Source organism: Lottia gigantea, assembly GCF_000327385.1.
Source record: "Lottia gigantea unplaced genomic scaffold LOTGIsca_26, whole genome shotgun sequence".
NCBI lineage: Eukaryota > Metazoa > Mollusca > Gastropoda > Lottiidae > Lottia > Lottia gigantea.
Window position 1 is genome coordinate 3,015,873 of NW_008708797.1, and position 23,251 is coordinate 3,039,123.

General features: G+C 32.3%; 2 protein-coding genes across 2 annotated transcripts; one reads left to right on the forward strand and one right to left on the reverse strand.

Moving 5' to 3' along the window:
- Positions 1-7,114: 7,114 nt before the first annotated feature.
- LOTGIDRAFT_189035 (hypothetical protein) lies at positions 7,115-11,989 on the reverse strand. The gene is made up of 7 exons (XM_009056104.1): positions 11,922-11,989; positions 11,013-11,160; positions 10,455-10,694; positions 9,859-9,948; positions 9,212-9,397; positions 8,779-8,888; positions 7,115-7,440 (listed from the first exon to the last, which is right to left on the reverse strand). Exons 2-7 carry the CDS (start codon positions 11,158-11,160, stop codon positions 7,255-7,257), a joined length of 960 nt encoding a protein of 319 aa, XP_009054352.1. The 5' UTR covers positions 11,922-11,989; the 3' UTR covers positions 7,115-7,254.
- A 3,526-nt stretch (positions 11,990-15,515) lies between these two features.
- LOTGIDRAFT_160932 (hypothetical protein) lies at positions 15,516-15,890 on the forward strand (the record flags this gene model as incomplete). The annotated part of the gene is made up of 1 exon (XM_009056105.1): positions 15,516-15,890. One exon carries the CDS (start codon positions 15,516-15,518, stop codon positions 15,888-15,890), a length of 375 nt encoding a protein of 124 aa, XP_009054353.1.
- Between the last annotated feature and the right edge of the window lie 7,361 nt (positions 15,891-23,251).

Genomic DNA, 23,251 nt, shown 5'->3' on the forward strand with positions numbered 1-23,251 from the left:
AACCATAAAGATAGAATTCCAATTAGAATGAACAATAGAGACATAGAGACACCTCGAGACATCCATCCAAAGCATATTACTTTGTCTTAAAACTATGTCCGGATCCAAAACATGCAGATTCAAATCGAAAATATTCAATACTATGACCATGTTGTCAAAATCTGACAAGAATTGTCAATAGGGTTTATACTTGGTTGATTACAAGCTGTGCCTTCTTTACGAGCTAAAATTGATTGAACGCGTTTTCAAGAACAAGGGCAATAACTTATACTAAATATTTTGGGGATTTTTCGGATTTGCAGTAAGGTTCATCTACAAACAATGCCCCTCACCCCTCACCCCCCTAGAAATGCCACTAGGACAGGCAATACGCCATTGGGCGTACAAAAACGGTTGTGTCTCAGTTGTAAATATCAACTATACTACGACTACCAACAACTACCTAGTTTGCGATATCAGCACCCGCTGGAAGCGAACATTAACTTGTCATCTACCATCCAACCAACCAGTAAATATTCATGATTAATCCACTTAATCCACAAATCCACCGCGTCTTTCCTATTTGATAATGGGGTGTTTTTTTCTGCATCGAGATAGGTACCTTAACAATATATTTATGCAGCGGATAACATTTATTTTTAAATTTAGGTACAGACGAAGAGAGGGGAGTAATAAAATGGAGAATTAAAGAAGAAAGCGACCATTTTACAGATTCTCAACACGATACCTATGACTTGCCCTTAGTAGGAAAGTATCTGGCAAAAATCAAATGTTGTTCTTATGTTCCATGTTTACCAACGTATAAACCGAGGTTAACGGGTAAATGCTGTTCAAAATCTCCTAACAAGAAAGATAATATACATGTATATAGTCATCAGGTTGTTATAGAAAGTGAAAGATTATAAGAAAAACTTAATGTTTTATCGCATCTTGAAGTATGAGAGATATCTCTGTTATCTGATTATCTATAAACACCATTTTCATATTGTGTGAAGCATGTATAGTGTAACTAGTGATACTAACAGCCGATCCTCATATTTTAAAAACCATACATCACAGCCGATATGATTACGTATATCAGAATGGTAAACATTGCTGAAGCGCGTTAACCATTCGGCTCTATTCAATTTTTAATATTTTTTCCTGTTTGTAAAACTTGAAACAAGCGCAAGTGTCAAGTTTCAAACGCCTTTTTGACTCGTGGAAAAATCCAGAACACAAGGCAACTCAGATAGTGGAAATTTCACACGCTTCTTTAGGTTTATAAGTTATGCTCAGTTTTCAAATTTCAAGCCTTTACTTGTGAAATATGTCGAATTGCTATTCAATTTAATTTATTTCTTATACTGTATCATTGCGTAAACAATGCATACCCCTTCCTTTTTAATAACATAATTGAAGTCATCATTATCGTTACGCGCTGCTACCATTACCACAACAGTTGGATTGGCTGTTGCTTTTCTATCGGTTTATTACTAATGACCCTTAAACTGCTTTTAAATAAAAAGCAATTAATAGACTAATGAATGAGATTTTGCCAGGACAGCTTTATTAGCCTACTTTCATATCGATGTCTTACTTTCTGAGGCACCGCGAATCAATGAACGCCTTTGGGCACTAGTTAGATCAATTGTTTTAATTCTATAGGAATGCTTTATCTGACCTTTGAGCCTGTTACTTGTTATAATATAGCGATGACCTGTCTTTTTAAATCTGTAGTTAATTTATTCATTTATCATAACGCATGCATGCGTGTTCACTACAGCAATATGATTGGCTGCTTCTTACCTATTGGTTTAGTATTACCCGGCCATTTAACTGCTCTAAACTAAAAACATTTTTGGAACATAGATAGAAATATAGATATTTTATTGAATCATTACGTGCTATAGAGGACAGCATACAATAATACAATTTGATAAAGAAAACAAATATACTAAACAGATTTTAATAAGATATGATTATAGTAAAAAACATTAAAATGGTAGTTGAAAAGAAAACAGTTTAAAAAAAACTGCAATAATTATTATACATATATATTGATGAAACATAATTCATTCCATGCCTTTGGTGCACTGTGGATAAAAGTCTCCGTATGTTGTATTCGTCTTTTGAGACGGAATGACTAGTCTAACTCTCCCGATGATCTTGTTGAGCGTTTTGGTGCGTTGATACTATTCAGTTCCTTGAAATAGAGTTGGGCGATATGGGATTTTTTCTGTATTTTTTTTTTTGTCACGATAAACTCTTTATAACGTTACAAAGTATCTTGTTTATTGTGAGACCCAAGATTCATTGGCGAGGTTGGGTTATTCCCAATAATGTAAATATAATACATGTTGAGAAGTTTTCAGGGTTTCAAAATATAACACAGACATAAGCTTGGTATCAAAATTAACATAAGTAGCCTAATCAATTCTAACATTTGATGCAAGACCTATATATGAAAATACATAAAACAATAATTGAAATTTACAAAAAGAAGCTGAAAAAAAATTTATTATCAATAGTAACATTCATATGTTTGAAATTATATAGCTGATTTCTATCAAAAATATAAACATACACGCGATAATAAAATGTTTCCACTGTTAAAATAGTGCTGAATACATCAATTGCAGAGCGATATCTGAGGATCGCATAGCGTGAAACTCTGAGTAACAACATGATTCAAGTTCTGTTCTAATATTTCTCAACATACATAGGCTTACATATTGATCACATCATATATCAATCATGTTCAATCACATCATGCATACAAATCATAAAATCAGAATTAGATGCACCTCGGCTTTCTTTAATGTTTCAAATGGTCTTTGGAGTAGCCCTACTCTCCCCTATATTTTTGATGAGTTATTAACCAAGCTCAGACCATAGAACTACAGTTCTATGCTCAGACAGATTGGTATTGGGTGCCAAAACCGATCTGACCACTGGTGCTACATAGGGCATTAGTCCGAAATATCTACCTCTATTCCAGCCTCTGATGGATATTTTGACAGTTGTCGCTTAGAGTAGAGTCAGAAGAAAAAGGCGCTGTTAAATGAAGATTTTCCACACCTGCAGAGATGCGTTATTTTTTACGCCCATGTGGAAATGGTAATAATTGGATGAATGGTTTTGGAGTTATGGCCCTTGAATTAATTCAATGCGTCTTATTTGGCTTGTAGGCCTGATAGAGACTACATTTTTTGTTCGTTTTTTGATGAAACTTGGTATGAGACCTGAGTTAAGCTTGAAATTAGTAAAAATAGGATAATTGGTTTCACATATTAAACCACAACAGACTTTGTTATCATTTCTGACAGCTGATAGTGGGCATATGTTACATTGCCTTGCAAACTATCTTCTAACAAAATATTAAATTTGAACATTACCGTGACCTCCGTTTTGCTACTTTGTCCTTTTGGCTGCGCACTCAGTTTTAACCGGCCGATGCGAGATCAGTTTTGTTATTTGATGGAACTGGAGACGTAACATAGAAAATGATGGTATGGCTATGACTGGACTACAAAAATATTCATCTTTCTAAATATATCTTGCCTTTGCAGAACGGGTATCTAAATAGGTTTAAAACCCCCGCAACTGCGATGCTCTCATTTAACAGGGCCTATTTTTTCTGTGTCCACACTAGCCGATATCTGTCCAAATAGCTATATCAGAGGCTGGACTAGAGACAAATGTTTAGGTCTAATAGGGCCTATATGTATACAGGAGCTCTAGCCTATGCCGATTATGTGACATTGTTGGCACCTTCTAGACAAGCTTTAAAATTAATTTTAACGAAGATATATGTTTTTCAATAAAATCCAGAATATGGTGTACTCTTTAATGCAGACAAAAGTTATTGATGAATTATGACAGAAAATGTGATTATAAAAACTTTAAAGATGTAATATTTAATGATAAACCAATTAAATTAGTCAAATCTGAATTGCACATGGGTAACACATTAGCATATATGACACAAACGATATTCAAATTAACAGATGCATTAATATTTTTTCAAGATTTACTCTTAAGCAATTTCAATTTGCTTATTTCGATGTTAAGTATAAACTGTTCAGGACTTACTACATGCCTTTATATGGATGTCAACTACTTAATTGCTTTTCTCACAAAACTACATGTATTGAAAGATTTTATTGTATGGAGAAAATCAATTAGAAGAGTGTAGAATATTCTCACTATAGTAGATATCTTCACCATGCTAAGACTTAAGCATAGAAGCTCAACTATTGAAAAGTTTCGTAAAATTTATACACGTAATTTTAAATAGTAAAAATAAAATCTCTAACTTAATGTGGACGACTGGCTCTGCATGACAGCCAATCAGCAATGTGGAATAATTAAAATGTCTTATCACATCGTCACCGAGAACCAGACTGTCCTATATCCAAAAGAGTGGTTTTGGAGAAGATTAAGTTCAAAGTTTCAATGCAACAGATCTTTTTAGCATTTCATGGGAACAAAGCAAAACTTTGAAATAACAAGAAATAATATGAATTGATTATTATTTGGCAATAATATGGCACAGCTGATGAAATATATATTTTATTTCATAAATTGTCCAGTTATATAGTACCACCACAATTTGACCGCCGAAATTAATAATGGCAGGCCAATCACCACAATTGTTATAAACCACCAAATTTGTTATTAAATATCAATTACCATTGTAATAATCCATCAATTCTAATTGAATAATATTTCAACGTATATACAAGTGTGGGTTGATCCTGAGTTCACAAATCCAACCTCTTGGAACTTGAACCTGAGTGCAAGAGTTACTGGTCCAGGACCACAAATTCCTTTAGTGTTGTTATATGATACCAATTACAGGTTAAAATCTGAATTGGCATCACAGCCATAATGAGAGTCTATATCCCTTCATGTGGGGGGACTAGTAGTGGGAGAAATGTTTGGACTGGTAGTAGAAGATGTATTAGTGGGAAGATAGGCTACCCTACGATCTTGCACACTGCACGTGCAAACCGACACAACCGGAATCACGCTAATGTCTAAAAATAGCCGTGTCGGTTTTCACGTGCAGTGTGCAAGATCGTAGGGTATAAAAGCTCTGGCTTAAAAATTGGTATTCAGTGAGTCGGTGCGTTGCACAGGGTAGGTTATCTCTAAATGGACTATAGGAGTTTATTAGGCTCCGCTCGTAAATTTTAAGCAGGCCTAACTGTTTAGCAGATATTGTGGACAGACCATAGAGTTATACTAAGAACTCATTAGGCTTGGAAATTTATACTCTTCGGACCAGAGTTTGAATTTTTGGCTTGGAAGTTTTGTGAGATACGGGATTTTTTTTTTTAAACGACCACTGGTTTGGAAGAGGGTTTGAGTTGTGCCGGAGCAGTTCCTTGCATTTTCAGTGCCACCTTCTTCCTTGGATTTAGAAGCCCTTGCTCTCCTGCTACAGTCATGAACATTGAATTTTTGTCCAGAGACTAAGTATTGGCCAGTCTTTCATGTCTTTATGTTGCTAAAGGCGTAAAGCATTAATAAAGTTAGGGTAATTGTACCAGTATGAAAATTTCAACCTTTAGTTACAAATTTATTTCAAACTGTTTTTTGGGGTTTTTTTTTGCAGGATAATGAACAATATTACCAAGTTTGTCAAGAACAAGGGCAATAACTCATAAATTACTCTTTGATATAATGACTGTTAATTTTTTTGAATTGTGTTGGTTTTGGAAACCTGATACATTGGAGGAATAAATGGTATATTGTGACAGAAGTTTTATTCTTTAAAGCCTCGTATCTTCATCCTGTCAAAAGAATCAGAGTTTTTTTTACAACTGAGATTACCTTTTAATCATCTTCATGTTTGGTTGTTTTCAAATCTCATTTTAATTTGGAATTTAAACATTTCCTTGTGGGCGCACAATGTAACAGAATATATATTCAGTGAAAAAAGTTTATTCAGTTAAAAATATTCATAACTTAAAAGTCTATATGCACCTAATGAAAATAAATTTAAGGAGAATACAATTATTGTAAACCTTAATTACATTTAGTTAATCATAATTAAAGACGAGTCTTTTTTTTTCTTTTAATTCTATGTGCTACAATAGATAATCAAATTAAAAGTAATAGTAATTCAGGCAGAACACAATTAAATCAGACTTAAATAAATTTGTTATATACAGACATTTGCATATCAAGGTAAAATAGAACCAATAATAATGTTTTACTTACATAATATCAGCTTTACATAATATCAGCCTGATGTATTCAGTATACTTCTTCTTCGGTTGAATAACAAATTGTTTAAACTTTTTACATAGTGAAATCATCTGGTGTCATAACTAGACAACAGAATCCCTCTATAATCCATTAAATCAATAAAACTTAGTAATAATCCCTCAAACTTAATAATTATGAAACATGCTAAAATGTGTGTTTCAATAATTATTTAGTTTAATGGATATATCGTTGTCTATATAGAGATTCCATTTTTTTGGTCTTGGCACCTGGTGAGTCCAGCTGATGAATGTATAAACTTGTTGACTCAATTTTAGACTTTAAATTTGTGTCCATTCTAAGAGGAAGTATTCCTTTAACAGTAAATATAATGTAATTTATATCAAATACAACTGTATTAATACATCATTAAGTAGAACCTTTCATTATAGGTTTGTCTTAAATTGATATAAGGCTTGAACGACATATTTAGAAGTAAGGATTACATATCACAAACAAGAGAATATTGTGGAATATTTAAGCACACTTCTTAAATAAAATATTTCATGCTAATGCCATGATATTGTCTTGTGTTTGTGATAGGTCTTAAATTTAACTCAATTAAAACTCAATTAATATATAATCAGTCAGAGAGTTGTATTGGTCATATTTTTATACGCCCATATCTCTCTATGTGGACGTATATTGTCGACACCCCTGTCCATCCGCATGCTGTGGTGGGCGTATATGGCTGTGGTCCACTATCTTAATATAATTAAGTCTGGTTACACCCCTTACATTGTCATCATTGGCTTAAAAGATAGTTTTTAATATTCGTAAATAACATTTTACAAGTAGTGGCATATTTTCAGTAGAAATACTCATTCTCAAAATAAGAAAACATGTTTTGTTTTTTTTTGTAAACAATATTTTATTCATATAGAAAAGGATTGCAAAACATGGTTAAAAGAGGGCAGATCAAAAGTCATATAACAAGAACTACCCGTTTAAAATTAAATGAAAATCAGGATGCAAATTATAATGAAATCATTCTTACATTCACTGAGATAATCCAGTGTATTTCTCACTGATATCCCATAACTGTGTGGTTAAAGTTTCATCATGTGCTAACTTATTCAATGACTGTTCATCAACATAGCAATCTGTAAAATATTTTCCTGTAACATCTTCTATCTCTTCACTAATTGCACAGTAAATGGTTGTCTGGGCTCCTTCTTCACAGTTCTTTATAATCAAATAAAAATAACAATTATTTACAATATATTTGTTTTTAATTAAAACTCATTATTACTTTATTTTTTTATATAATTTATTACAGTATTTTGTTGGTATCATTTTATCATTTATCTTCATGATAATTTGTGACATCATTTATTATTATAATGATATTTGTGATCTTATTTATCATTATGATAATTGTGATATCCGTGTATCATAAATATATTAATTGATATCATGATTATATTAATTGATGTCATAATTATATTATTTGATATCATAAACATATTTTGTATCAAAATTATATTTTTTGATATTATGTATCATAATTATATTTTTTGAAATAATTATATTTTCTTATATTTATTATATTTTTTTTATATCATTTATCACAATAACATCTTTTGATATCATTTATCATTATAATATGTTGTGATGTTTATTATTCTTTTATGTTGTGCTATCATTTACCATTATTATATTTGATATTATTTTGAGATCTCATTAATTAAAAAAACATACCCTAAAAATATTGCCAAAAATGTCTGATATCCATTCAATCCACATAAAGGATATTAAGTCATTTGAATTAGATAAAAACTCTAGATTCTATTGTGCCTTAACAATTTTGATGTTGTTTGTCTACATTATAATCAAGGTAATAAACGCCCACTGGCAACTTAGATATTGAATACATATATTTGACAGTATAGTAACAATCATCAGTCACCAGTATGAAATATTCAACCTTCAGACATACACTTCTTAAGAACTCTTTGGGGTGAAAATAAATAAAGTTTCATCTAAAGATGTCAAAAATTGTGACTTCTTGTGTGTTTGCAAGCTAATAAATGCAGTCATAATTCATACTTAATATTTTTTGATTTTTTTGATGATATTTTATAGGGTTCATCCTTGGGTGATAATAAACCACTTCAACAAGTTTTGTCAAAACCATTAAGAATTGTGCCTTCTAGAGAGTTTACAAACTAAAATTTGAATGTGTTTTTGAGAAAAAGGGCCATAATATAATAACTTTTTTTGATTTTTCTGATTTTCGATAGGGTTCATCCTTGGGTGATAATAAACACTTACAATCGGTCCAAAATTGAGTCCTCTGTTTAGGAGCAATAGCATGACAGAAGGACAGGGTTGATATCAATATACTCTCCACATTATATATTAGCATATAAAAATCAGGTTTTTATTTGTTATCAGCCGATACATATTTTGACAAAAATATCAACTGCCTTGATTTAAAAAGGAAAGGAATTTTTCAAAATCCGAAAGACTAGAAGAGTGAGCAGAGCCCTTAAAAGATATATATTACACGTTTTCTCTTACCTTGAAGAAGAATTTACCAATAAACATGAGAGGATATGTAATGAATGGAGAAAGATTACGTAATAATTCCGTTTGTATTGTGCCAGGATGTAAACAATTCACTAGTACATCTAAAATCATATAAAAATAGCCTGTTATATATAATAACATCATTATAATTAATCAATGCTTAATTAAGTGTCATGATTTCAGTAAATCACATTTGGTGTATTAGTATGCCACTGGATTTAAAAAGCTTTTAAGTGCACACTTATTTTGTTTTTCCAAATGAATGAAAAGGGTCCATTATCACTGCATGTGGTCATGTTAAGCCTGCATAGGTCTTTCTAAACTGAATTGCAGGAGAACCAGACCAGAGTAAGATTTTAATTCCCAAAAGATGGTTGCTTGAAATAAGCTGGTTAAGCAAAGACATTTCTATTAGATCACTTACCATGGCCTTTTAATCTTCTTGCCAATTCTTTAGTAAATAAAATATTTGCTAATTTACTATCAAAATATATTCTACGTTGATTAAAGTATTTTTCACTTCTCAAATTATCTAATTCAATTCTTCCCATTTTACTAGCTATAGATGATACATTGACTATTCTACTGGGACAGGATTTCTTGATTAAATCTGTTCAAAGACAACACACTGTAAAATCAGTTGATATTATAGTATTTCTGCATTTATTGATGTGAATGAGAATATGAGACTCATATTGTATGAATTGTTTTATATTGTTATTAACAATTCTTATTCCAGCTCTCAGCCCAAGGCCCCTAGGAAATCTGTAATTCCTATTTATTTGTTACATACAAGTATGACAAAAATTTTAGTCTGATCATATATTCTCAATTCACTGATATATCAAATATCAGATGATACTCTCTCGTCATACCTGATTGGTCCATTAACTTTGAAGAATCACAAACAATAGGATTAGTCATGAGGCATTGCTAATGTGATCCAAGTAGTAAGATCAGTGTGGAATATGGTCTGCTGAAACACTGGAATCATTATTGTTGGAAGTATTGTCTCATTGAAAAGAATGTAAAAATATTACCTTGACATTCTTGAGAAGAGACCATACTTACCCAACAATAAATTTGTCAAGAGAAATGGTCCAAAGTGGTTGGTAGCAAACATACTTTCTAATCCATCTTCTGTTATTATTTTTGGCAGTCCTAGAATAAGAAAAAAATGATACTAAGAATATTATATTTGAAATATTTATTTTCTTAATCTGTTACATTAAATATCCTGTCCAAAATGTTTCATCATAGATATTATTTCATTTGGCAACAATTTACATTCTCTAACAAATTTAAAATGTTTCAACTCTGGGTCATGTTTCCTTCTTGAAAAGAAATGTGTCCCTTATTTATATGAAAATTTTAACTGAAAAAAATTTTCCTGTTCACTTTTAAAACAACAAAACTATTTAAAAGAGTTGTGTAAATCTTTCTTATGGTTGGTGTTGGAAAACTAATGTACAGATTAAATCATAATAAAAACCAAGTTTAGGAAATATCTCTTATACTTATTTCAGAGTTTTTAACAAAAATCCCTTATTAAGCTCAAAACAAGAGCTAGGTTTACTTAACAGAGGCTAGAAAATTTCTCTACAGTACACTTTACTAGCCAACTCAATTTACAGCATAATAGTTCTAAAAGTTTTAAGAATGCATACCTACTACTCCAGCATTATTAATCAATATATCCAATCTTTTTTCTTCTTTAATTATTTCATTAGCAAACTTTCTTACTGATTTCATAGAACTAAGGTCAAGTTCTTTAACAATAACATTATCATTATCTGTTTCTTCAATTATATTCTTCTTAGCATGTTCAGCTTTTTCTAAATTTCTACATGCCAATATTACTCTAGCATTTCTATTGGCCATATCTAATGCTGTATAGTATCCAATTCCTAAAAAATGGAAAGAATTTCTAATTGTTTCTAATATAGGCATAATTATTAGGGATATATCATTTCAACTGAGCTGAGTATGATACAGAATCAAATTTCGACATGTGATCCCTCTGCAATTCAACAAAAACCAACCTGGTATGTTCAGAAACTAGTCGCTCCTATTCAATATTGTTAATATTCTAGAACACAACCAAACACCAAATATTTTCCCTGATCAAACTACCTATTTTACGGGAATTGAAAGTAATATACATGTTTCGAGTAAATAGGCATAAAAAAGTTTGTTCTTGCTGTAAAGAATTATTAAATAGTTACCTGTATTGGCCCCAGTAATAATGACTGTTTTGTCTGACAAATCAGCCTTACTAAAACATCTTCCAAAATTCAACCTTACATAAACAATACTAGCAATAAAAAGTACCAATGAAGTGGTAAATATAATACATAACGCCACTGGATCCATCTGAAAAATAACATTTCAAAATCCATGATAATATAGACCAGCATCCTGCCGTCGCATTCCACAGCCACTGTACAAGTCACTGTTTGGAAACCGTTGCATGGTTTTTCAGCTACCTACCGAGGTGGAAGAGCAGCTTAATGTTTGAGAGAAGTCGATTTTTTATTAGGAATAGATCAAATCGCCAGTAAGGACATGCTACACCTTGTTACAAGATTAATTACAATTGGAAACACTAAAAAGCTAGCTAAACCCCACTCAAGACTGGAAATAAGAAAGAACTTTTTCTCAATCAGAGTAATCAACTCATGGACCTCCCTGCCAGACTATGTCATAAGATCTGGATCCCTCAATCAATTCAAGTCCAACCTGAACACAGCCTGGTAATCTGACCCTATCAAATTTACACCCAGTAGCCTACCTATCAAGTCAATTGAATCCCAGTCAAAATTAACCGACCAAACACTCCTACAATACGCAGACGCACTTATTACTATAAACAAGTCACTCTTTGAGGTGGTCTAGAAGCTTTCGAGCTTACAACAGACCAAAGATCAGTGAAAAACAGTAAGAATACTATGATTTCCTTACAAGTTAGATATAGGCTACATGTCATTACCATGATGATGATAAACATTAACATAAGCCAGCTTATTTCGGAAACGCCAATGTTGGGGCTCTGCCCTTTATTTGCTTTGAAGTGCAAAAAAGCCCCTCTATTTGTTTCATTACTTCATCTCTACATAAAGTATACCTTGGGTTACCTTTGAATATGAATTTTTTTCTCAGGTGCTTGGTTGAACCTTGATTTGTTTACAACATAATGGAGTTGTCGGCCTTCTAAAACCGCTTATATCATACAACAATCTTAAGTATTGAGATTTTGATTTAAAAGCCTTGATTGATTAAGATTTGATAGAAAATTATTTACAAATATCTTGAATTTGATAATAGATTAATTCATGCATATAAGCAGCAATATTTTTTGATTTAAAAGAATTAGTTTTTGTCAATGATGGCAGCATCTTTTTATTAAAATTTTTCCACAACATCCATTATCCGGAAATGGAAAAATTTTAAAGGAAATATCAGAATAAAAGGCCAATTTATTAAAGAAAATGAACAATATGAGATCTAATTCAGTTTATTATTAGGCTTAGAGTGATAAAGAAGGCACAATGGGAAATTCAAGCTCTGGTCATTCCAATAGAGGTGAGTCGATCTTCCCCCTTTTTTTTTTTTTAAACTTATTAGTTATTAGCCTATTCGATTTGATTTCTATTAATTTTAATTCTGTGGAATTACGCTTTTAACAACCGAATCTTGATGTCATATTCACAAATGAAATTGAATATGTAATCATACAGCTAAAACATTATTTCTCATAGAGTGTCCTATCTTATGTTGTTCAATGAAATTTTTGTAAATCTAAGGTAGATCATGATAGTTCTGTATGCAGTTGTGTTGTAGGGTATGTCTAGGGTGTTCAGTCAACTCGTCTACATGTCAACAGTCAACTTGTCAACAAACTGAGTTAACTGATCTACAATCTCAAGTGAACTCCTCTACAATCTCAAGTTAACTTGTCAACAACCTCGAGTTATCTCGTCAACACTAAGGTCTACAACACTGAGTAAAAATGGTGAAATGGGCACACCCACTTTTAAGTGATAATATCGGTACTACCGACCACTATTACTGTATCAGCTTGTTCTTCAATGCTACAAGAACAGTAGACCGACAAGTTGACTCTAAAACAGCATTGAGAGACAGGATGTTTCGATCTACAAGATCACATAACGTGTCAGCATATCTACAGGGTAAGATGGCTCCTGCAATGCATGCTGGTATTGGTATAAAGCAATATGTCATGGAATTATACACTCTATGCACTCTTATCCTAAAATTGGCAAATAAGATTATCTTTAAAACCATTGACTTTTTGACATGCAAATGCAGGATTGGTTTTATTTTTGAAATGATGAGATCTCAAGTTGGTATGAAGTTGAAAATGTTTCCATAATAAGCATGTTATTTGTGCATGTCATTTTGTTAGGGATATGTATCAGGTTACATTTGATTGATGAGAACTATAAATGGCTAAAAGCAAATGGTCGCCTGTAAAGATCTGGCCACGTATTCTTGAAAAGATCTTGGCGTTAGGATGTCCTAGGTTCTCATCTTCTTACATTGATTCTAGGACATCTTAGCACTAAGATCGTTTCGAGAATGTGTGGCCTGATTATGTTCTTGGTGTGCTGGTCATTCAGGACAACAATTGTTTCCAAATGACAAACAAAAAAAATCTTTATTTTTTAAGATACCAATTTGAAGTGATTGATGGTTAAGATATTGTCATGATTAGTTGAAATAAAATAATATTCCAGTTACATGACAAATCAGTGTGAGGGGCATAGACCAAACCACTTTTCCCAACAAAGTTTAAATACCATCATCACAACTCACTGACTAATTATACATGTCAACGTTAAGTGAGTTCATATTATAAAAACTGGACTCTTTATAAAAAACAGAGAGAAAAATGAAGTCATCTTAATAAACCTACATAAAATGTATTGGCGTAATCCATGTCAGTCCCTCCATCTGTTTGTCCAAGCCATCTTCTGATATTTCATTGATGCTGAATTTATTTATGTATGTCTACCTAGTCTTTCATTCTTCTTTATACTCCTATATGAAAATACGGATGCATTCTCATGCTTATTTAAAAGGACCTTGATGATAACCAAAATATATATTACTTGTTGAGATATATCCAGATATTATGAAAAACAAAGATATCCCTAAAATTCCTTAATTATGGCCTCTATATCAAATTTGAGTTTTCTTATTATTGACATTAATAGCATACATTAAACTGAATCATACTGTCCCACTACATCTCTGCTGCGATGAGTGAAATTAATAAATAGGTCAAGTCTATTAAAAAATGGCTTGCATGTCTCATAATTAATGACCTTAGTGTAAATGTTTAGAAAAGGTACTAAAAGTTGCAGCCTTATAATTGATCAGAGTAATTTAATTTTTAAACAAAACCGGATTTTGATGCCTTTTGGTAAAGGTTTAATCAACTAACATGATGAGAAGTTATGCAGACTTTTAGTGTTGCACCTACACTGATCAATATTGACATCCGAACATGTACAAATGAATATTTTATAGGTCTTTTAGCATATTTCTTTTCGCTGAACAGAAATATTGCTTAACATGAAACATGTTTGAATAGTTTTCACTTTTGTATAGGACAAAGAAGAGAATATTCAGGTACAAGATCATCTGAAACTCATTTCATCAAACTTTTAAAAAAAGGAAGGTACAGGTGGAAAGTTCATAAAACGACTGATTCCAGACAACCTACAGCATCTTGTTCTTTTTACAATCTTGTTCTAGAGGATGAAAAATGTCCAGAAAGTAAGATATGGTTACTTTTATTATAAAATAACAGTTCACTCTTTCCACTTACAAGACTAATACTTTTAGATACTATCTAATCTAATTTTTATACGCCCACATGAAATGAGAGGTGTGTATTAATGTCACCCTTATCCGTCCGTCTGTCGATCTGTCAGTCTGTCCAATCGTCGTAAACACTCTAGAAGGCACAATTCTTGTCTGATTTTGATGGAACTTGGTATGATTGTTTGTAATCACCCAAGGATGAATCCTTTTGAAAATCAGAAAAATCGAAAAGTATATTCAGTATGAGTTATTGCCCTTGTTTTTTAATGTTTGTTCAATATTTAGCACGTAAACACTCTAGAAGGCACAATTCCTGACGGATTTTGATGAAACTTTGTGTGAGTAATTGTTATCAATCAAGGATAAACCCCTTTCAAAAATTAAAAGAATCACAAAAATATTTAGTTTTAGTTTTTTGCCCTTGTTCTTTAAAACGCCTTCTAGTTTTAGCCTGTAAACATTCTAGAAGACACAATTCTTGAGAGATTTGACGAATCTTGGTAATGATATACAGTATCGCCCCAAAAAGTTCAAGAAGAAGTGTATGACTGAAGGTTGAATATTTCATACTGGTTGTTACTTTACTGCAAAATATTCTTATTTAAAATCAAAGCTGCCAGTGGGTGTATATTATCTTGTCTGGCAATCTATCTTTCAATTCTGTTCTAGAAAGTGAACAATAGTATTTAGTTAGTTAGTTTTAAGATGCCCAAAAGTCGCCCATGACCATATTATAATGTGGATGTATATTGTTTTCACCCTGTCTTTCTTCCACAAGAATTTTATCAACAATTTCGAGTTATTGCTTGTGATTTAGCCAAAACAGAAAATTGGCTTGTGAAAGCATGCTTGTGTATACTACTTGTGTGGTGGAAGACATGGAAGCTGAATCTCAACCAGTTTCTACACCAAACAGACACCAGTTACCATTAATCGCAGATGTAAGACCTACGCCGAAACGTAAAAGAACTCTATCACCTTCTGGCCTTAGTACCTCGCAAGAACCACTATCCATAAGCAAGAAACCTCACACTGATAGACGTACTTTACCGTTACCAACTTTTACTGCAACTCCATCCACACCAATGACGACGCCAAGATCGAACCCTGAAACACCGAAACCTCAACGTACCACTACTCGCGGCCGCTTAAGTTTAACCACCTCACCTCATCTCCAGCCTGTAAACATACATGTGTACAGGTCAGGAAAAAAAATCTGTAGATTTGCCTTGAAAAATCTGGAGATTGGGTGAAAAGTCAGGAGATTTTTCCAAAGCGCGTAAATTTGTGATTTGAAACTCCCAATTGATTGTTTTTTTCTTGTTGTTTTTTTCAAATAACCTTTAAGCCTTGTAAATAAATTATATTGATCATGACGTCATAATAATGAGAAGGATAAATCCAAATGGTCTATTCCCACACTCACCAAACCAACAGTTATCATTGGATCTTCCAACATCAGCAACATCCCATTCCTACATCCAGATACCCAAGTCGAATCTTACCCTGATGCCCGAATTCAGCATATCAATACATTACTCTCCAAAATCTCTCCAACAACCATTCCTAAACAAGGTGTTATTTCATGTTGGCCTAAATAATAAACAGGAATCAGGAGAATCCATACACAGAAGAATGCTGGAACTCCTCAAACTTGCCATGGCAAGTCCACTGGATGTCCCCCACTGCAAAAAGTATTTATTTTTCATGGGTCTCCCATTTAAACTGAACGCGGGGGGAAATGCTATAAAATTAGGAGAAACTGTGGTTAACCTCAGTTCGCGAAAACTTTCTCCCCTTGAAGAAAGAGTTTTAGATAGAGGTCTAACATTTATTCCGACATCTAAAACTCTTTCCCATGAACCAATTTTATCGTCGGTTGAACACGTCAATAGGACTTTTAAGTTAAATTTCTTTTTTCGGAATAGACTCGGCCGAATACCGTTCATTGAAAAGTCTGGTTGGACTCCACCAGACAGCGCGATTGACTCAGATATTTTGGCTACTTGCGATAAATTACATGAAGAAATATCTCATTTACCTCTGGTGAATGAAAAACACAACCTCACCAAGTTTGAAAGGAAAGCTTTGAATAGCCTAAAAAACGATCAGAACATTATAATACGAAAGAGTGACAAAGGCAGTTGCTGTGTCATTCAGAATCGCGAAGACTACATTTTTGAATTAGAGAAACAATTGAACAATGCTAATCATTACTGTGTACTTGATCAACCTATTTTCATGGAAACTGCGCAAAAGATAAACAATATTTTAAAAACGTTAGTAAACAAACAATTTATTTCTGATTCCCAATATGACTATCTTTCAGCGAAACCCGAAGTCCGTCAACGTCACATTTATACTTTACCGAAGATTCACAAAAACCCGGAATCTGAATGGTCTTTAGCCAATAGGATTCCTAAAGGCAGGCCTATTATCTCAGATTGCGCGAGCGAATCCTACCGAGTTTCTGAATACATTGACCATTTTTTACTTCCATTAGCGTGTAAGCATCCGTCATATCTTAAGGATACCACCGATTTTGTTGAAAAAATTAAAAGCTTGAATGTCCCTCCAAACGCAAGATTTATCTCATAAGATGTTACGAGTATGTATACCAATATTGATAATAAAACCGGTTTAGACGCTGTCCGAAAGGCCTTTCTTCGAAATCCCTGCGTAGATAGACCCGACAAAGAAATATTAGAACTTTTGGAATTATGTCTAACGCGAAATGACTTTGCCTTTAATGAAAAAATTTATCTCCAGACTTCAGGCACCGCGATGGGCAAAAGATTTGCGCCGAGTTATGCAAATATCTTTATGGCTGAGTGGGAACTGGAAATTTCTTCCATTTCCCCTTTTGAACCTTTCTTCTATGGAAGGTTTCTTGACGATATATTTATTATTTGGACCGAGTCTTTAACAAATTTTTGGCAGTATTTTGAAATTTTAAATAATCACCACCCTTCTGTAAAACTAACTGCGAATATTTCTGAACAAAGTATGGATTTTTTGGATACTACGGTATTCAAAGGACCAAGTTTCTCTCAAACAAACAAATTAGACATCAAAGTATTTTTTAAACCAAGGGATACTCACCAACTTTTATATAAAAACTCTTTTTACCCAAAACATACTTTTACGGGAATAATCAAATCACAAATTTTTTTAGAATTTGCACTCAAAAAGTAGATTTCGATGCAGCTTGTAGACTAGTTTTCAGTAAATTAAGAGAGAGGGGCTATTCCAAACGATTCTTGCGCAAAATTAAAAATGACACTGTTTTGGACCTTTTGAAAATTAATGAACCCCCTCCTCCAATAAATAACTTTGGCGCAATACCATGTAGAGGTTCTCGGTGTCGCACCTGTGAACATATCCATATGTCTCATTATTTTCAAAATAAAAAAAACAGAAAAATATTTGAAATTAAAGAACGTCTCACGTGTAAGGATAAAAATATCATTTACCTAATTTCGTGTAAAAAATGTGACAAACAATACGTCGGCTAAACCCAGAATGCCTTGCGAACTCGATTTAGCGGCCATCGCTTTGATATAATTCATAGCAAAAATAGACCAATTTCTCATCATTTTAATTTACCTGACCATTCCATTGAAGACCTTCTTATCATGCCTATTGAATCAATTCCTGACTCTGATCTTATCAAACCAAAAACCAAACGATTACAGAGAGAAAGCTACTGGATGGACCAACTCCAAACAGTGGCTCCAAATGGACTTAACATCCAGCATGATAATCAAATGATTCCATTTGCTGCCACCTTTAATCATACAGCTGCCAAAACCTCATCCATCGTCAAACAGTATTACAGTGAATTACAGAACAGATTTCCGAATGTATATACCAAACGACTTGTAATTGCCTATAAGCGCAATAAAAACCTTAGTAATTTTCTGGTCCGTGGTAGACTCGATCCCATTGAATCCAATAATACTTGACCTCCCTCTCTATTTTCTAGCTCATTAAGTTTAATATATTCTAATCCTTATATATAGATGTTTATCTTTTCAGAACTTATAAATACTCTTTTCTTTTAGAACTGGTAACAAGAAAACTTTCATATTATAGACTTTTGTTTATATAGATTACTCGTGGTTGTTTTTTTAACTTAATACTAACTATGCTAACTTCACCTTATCTTGTATTGAACATTTATCTCTTTATTTGTGACCTTGGCCAGTGCTTTACATAGAAGTTTTTAGGAACTTCTTCACTCTTAACACTAAGATCTTGTATGGGTTTGATTTTTTTAGGGGATTTGACGAAATTTGGCATGTCTTTGTGATTAATGATTTTGTTTTTCATAATATGAACATTTTTTAAATTATTACCCAGGACTTGGCCAAAATTTGTGGATTACACTTTTGATTGGATTTTGCCAAAACTTATATTGATGATAATTGATATTGATTAATTTTTTGATAAAAATTTTGTTTAAAGAGTTTTTACTATACAAGCTAATGCATTGAATTATAAAATTTAAATGGTATTATTTTTAATGATTAAAGAATAAATTTCATTGAGCAATATAAGATAGGACACTGTAAAAATTTGTGTCTGGGCATATATCCTTTTGGGCCTCCACTCTGTAGCTGCATTAAACAAAGATGACTGGATGTTTTCAAATCATAATACTAATGTTTATTATTGGTTCTGGTGAAATGCTATATTCCAAAAGAATTTTTTATGATGTAAATATAACAACAACTTTGCTCCTGACTTTTAGAAAGCTTTTAGATGCACCAGTTTTAATTTCTATTCATGCTCTTTGACTAGCAAAAGACATTTGATTGCTTCAAAATAGCATTGAAGTAACTTCGTTTGTTTCATCATATATAAAAGTATTAAAAAAATTTTTCATTATTTAATTTAAATGTTATGATTTGAAAGGAAATCAAAGAGGTTTTCTAGCTTTGGTATATTGCATGCTTCCAATTCAATTCCAGTTAATTTATCAAAACTTATTATTTTGTTGCAAAAGTTGATTCATTCCGTCGTAAATTTTTTTTATACTATTACTTTTTATTAACTAGATCTAGTTTAGAGATCTAAAAAAATTATGAATTTTTTACTCTTTGCTTTTAAAGATGGGTTTCCTTGTTTTTTAGTGTCAAATTAAGCAAACTATTTGTTCAATTGGTGTTTGTTATGAATTATCATGTTTTCTTAATCATACCATTATGTTCTTATAGAATATAATTAAGAGTTTTAACCAATCATAAATGTACATGTATTTACAGTCTGGATAAACAAAAGATGACTTTTTGATCTTTCTTGATCAGTCACTCATTGGAATTCTTCTGGTAATTCTCTTCTAGTTTTGCGAATTATGAATTAATTAAGGACATGTATTTAAGGACTGGTATATTTCCAATATACTTGTAGGTGGCAAAAGTTTCAATCTGATTGAGAAATCCCACTTAACCTTAGAACTTTGCAGGCAACCCTCATATATGAGATGCATTGAATAAAAGAATACAACCTTATTACTATACTGCTGTATGTTACATTGACTGTAAGCTATTTTACATGATAACCTGATTTATATTCAACTTTGTCTTTGTTTATTGTACTTAAAACTAGATTAATTTAATCATAGCTTATAATTATGAAGCAAGATGGGCCTATGTATAATTAAAAATATTACAATTGAATGTATCTGTTACAAAATCTGAGGTCATCAAGAGGTTTGAAAACTTACACTAATTACCTGGTACCTAAAGATTTGAAAACCTTCAAAATAATACTGTACTTGTTATAAAGTCCTGTTTATATGACCTGAAAATGAGACAAAAATATGCATCAAAGACTATTGAATACCATTGGTAGTCATATTGAGGGGGATGTAAATATTATTTGAACATCTATACAATATCTATAATCTGGTATAGTAATAGGTAAATTCAGCTGTTTTCTATCTGAAGGTAGTATTATACTTTACTATGTTACATCTAAAACATATGATATCTTAACTTCAGTTATTTATAAACTTTTTCAAACCCAGTCTGATATACACAGGTACTGGTGCCAATCTTTTTATACCCCTACTATCTGAGTTTTATATTTACTTGTTGGTCATTTGCCAACTATCTTGATAAATCTGTTTTATTCAAGTTCAACTTGCAAGTTTTAGATGTTAAGAGTATTTGAATCACTGTGAAAGTCAGTGTATTACTAGGAAACTTGTGTATATAACAAAAGGATACTAATTGTATTCATTAACATGTGATATAAGGTGACTAAAGTGGATGGTAATTGATAGATATACAAGGTTAAAATGGGTATATTTAGTTTTGAATCTATGGTATTTGATACTTTTACCATCGGCATTACAAAACGTAAATTACGTAATGAAGAGAAGTATAGTCAGACTATAAAGAATAAAGGTAATATTGTTGTTATATGACATAAGTTTATTAGAAACAGCTGGTAGAAAAGTCTTTTATTGTATTACTTGATCAAAAAAAATAAAAACTGGCTGTATATTTATACATGTAATCAAAATCAACTGCGTAGTAAATTATGATGAAAAATCAATATATATGTTTTTTATGATATAGATTTGAAGAAAGAATTACAATGTATTGTATACAGTAGATAGACTATCTAGCCGTTTGTATTGGCGACTTCAAAAACTACTATTTGTACCAATTTTCCATTAGATATCTGGGTTGATTTCATTCAATAAACCTTGATTACGGCAAACATTTGAATGATATTTGTGACAGTGACTGAAATAGAATTTATAATACACCTTTCAGCTCAAAGTCACTTTCCAAACAAATCACTCTCCAAGTTACAGCGAATAAGTATTTAATGTTGCATAAATTTGGGTACATGTCAACCTGCAGGCATCTGGGAGAATCTGATATTTGATGAAATAAGCTGACACAACTAAAAAATTAGTAGCTGCCAAGTTAAGTAACATGCAAATCAAACATGGAATGATCAGATTGATTTGTTACAGAGCAATTTTAGGGGATTAAAGGGTAATGTTTGCCATCTGTTTGACCAGTCGTACCTTATTTTCAGAAAAAGGAATTTTTAAGCTACGCTAAACAGTTTGCAGTTATAATGTTCAAAGCTCACCCTCACAATTTGAGCCTTCAAATCAATTTTTGTACAGAATTATCTGCATTTGAGAGTTGTCTTTTATTGATACTCTGCCATATATAGAAATGGCTTATACAGAACGAGGAGTAAAATTACTAGTTAGAAGTTTATTTTGAGGGATTTTGTGTTTTTTGTGCATTTCTAGTAGTTCTGAAGACTATAGATTATAATTTTAAGACCCAAATAAACCCCAAAAATGGCAAACCATGACCATTAAGAAAAAATTCCTAATGCTTACTTTCAATATGCAGGTCGATTCATCAGTTATAGGTGTAAAGGTGAGTTTAAACGCAGCTTAAGAGCTTAACTCTCCTATAAAAGCACTGGCCTAGATCACAAGAAGAGACTATGGATTTCATCAGTAGTATACATTGATGAATAGGAGGATTTGGGAATTCCCTTTTTGATGTCATCTTTGCGCAAGTGACTGGCTGGCCTTCAGTAGATGTGTCCATGCATATTTTGCTATCGGCTATAGACTTAAGCTTATGTGAAAAGCATTGTGATCTCGACAACGAAGCCCTTTAAGAGGTATTGAAACAAGTTGCAGTCTGACAAAGATTTAAAAGCTCTTAATAATCCGAATAAAATGACTAAGTAATGGAATCAATTGAAACGCGACCTTGTCTAAACTCGCAAACCCGTCATATCCACTTCTTTATTTGTCCCTTCTGAATGTATAAAATTTACTCCCAAAAACATATTGTACATAGTTACACACCAAAATTGAACCAGCTTTTTATCGATATTTTTAAATAATTTTTATCGTCGTGTGTTTTCGAGAAACAGCAGTTTGATGTCAGCATTTTTGACATTCTCATTCGGCCATTACATTTTCATTAATAGGCCATTACGATATGGCCGAATTTTTTGTTGTTTTTTTCTCCTCGAAACTAAGCTATAAATAGGAAGTTGATCAACATGACGTAGGTGACTATAGCGCATCAATGACAATAGACGTCTGGATATTCCAATCAATTCCCTTTGAACTGGCAGTCAAGCTACTCAAAGAATAATTTGTTTTCTTTCGTTAAAAATTGGGACAAAAATACTTTGAAAATGATTTAGATTTGTGTTTAGGTTACTTTCAGGATTGGTATCAGATGAAATATAACAATTGTTGTTATCTAAACTTACACCAAATCTAGGTCTAGCCTAGGCCCTAGGCCTACTTACCTACATTGTAATCGGCGAGCATGCTCTTTCCTAAACAAATCAAGTTCACCTAGACAAACTCCAGGTTTAAGAAAAATACCTAATAAATAGATCTCACACCATATTAGTATTTGATTTTGATAAATTATATCATCCTGAAATACGATGGAACTTCAAATTTATTTGTTTTTCTGTCACAGTTACAGCAACCTACACTAGTCAACAATGCCCGTTCATTGACGCTTGACGGCCAGCCTATTTTTAGATGCGGAAACTCCCAGATGTGACGTCAGCTCAAATCCTTCTATATGAAATTCTG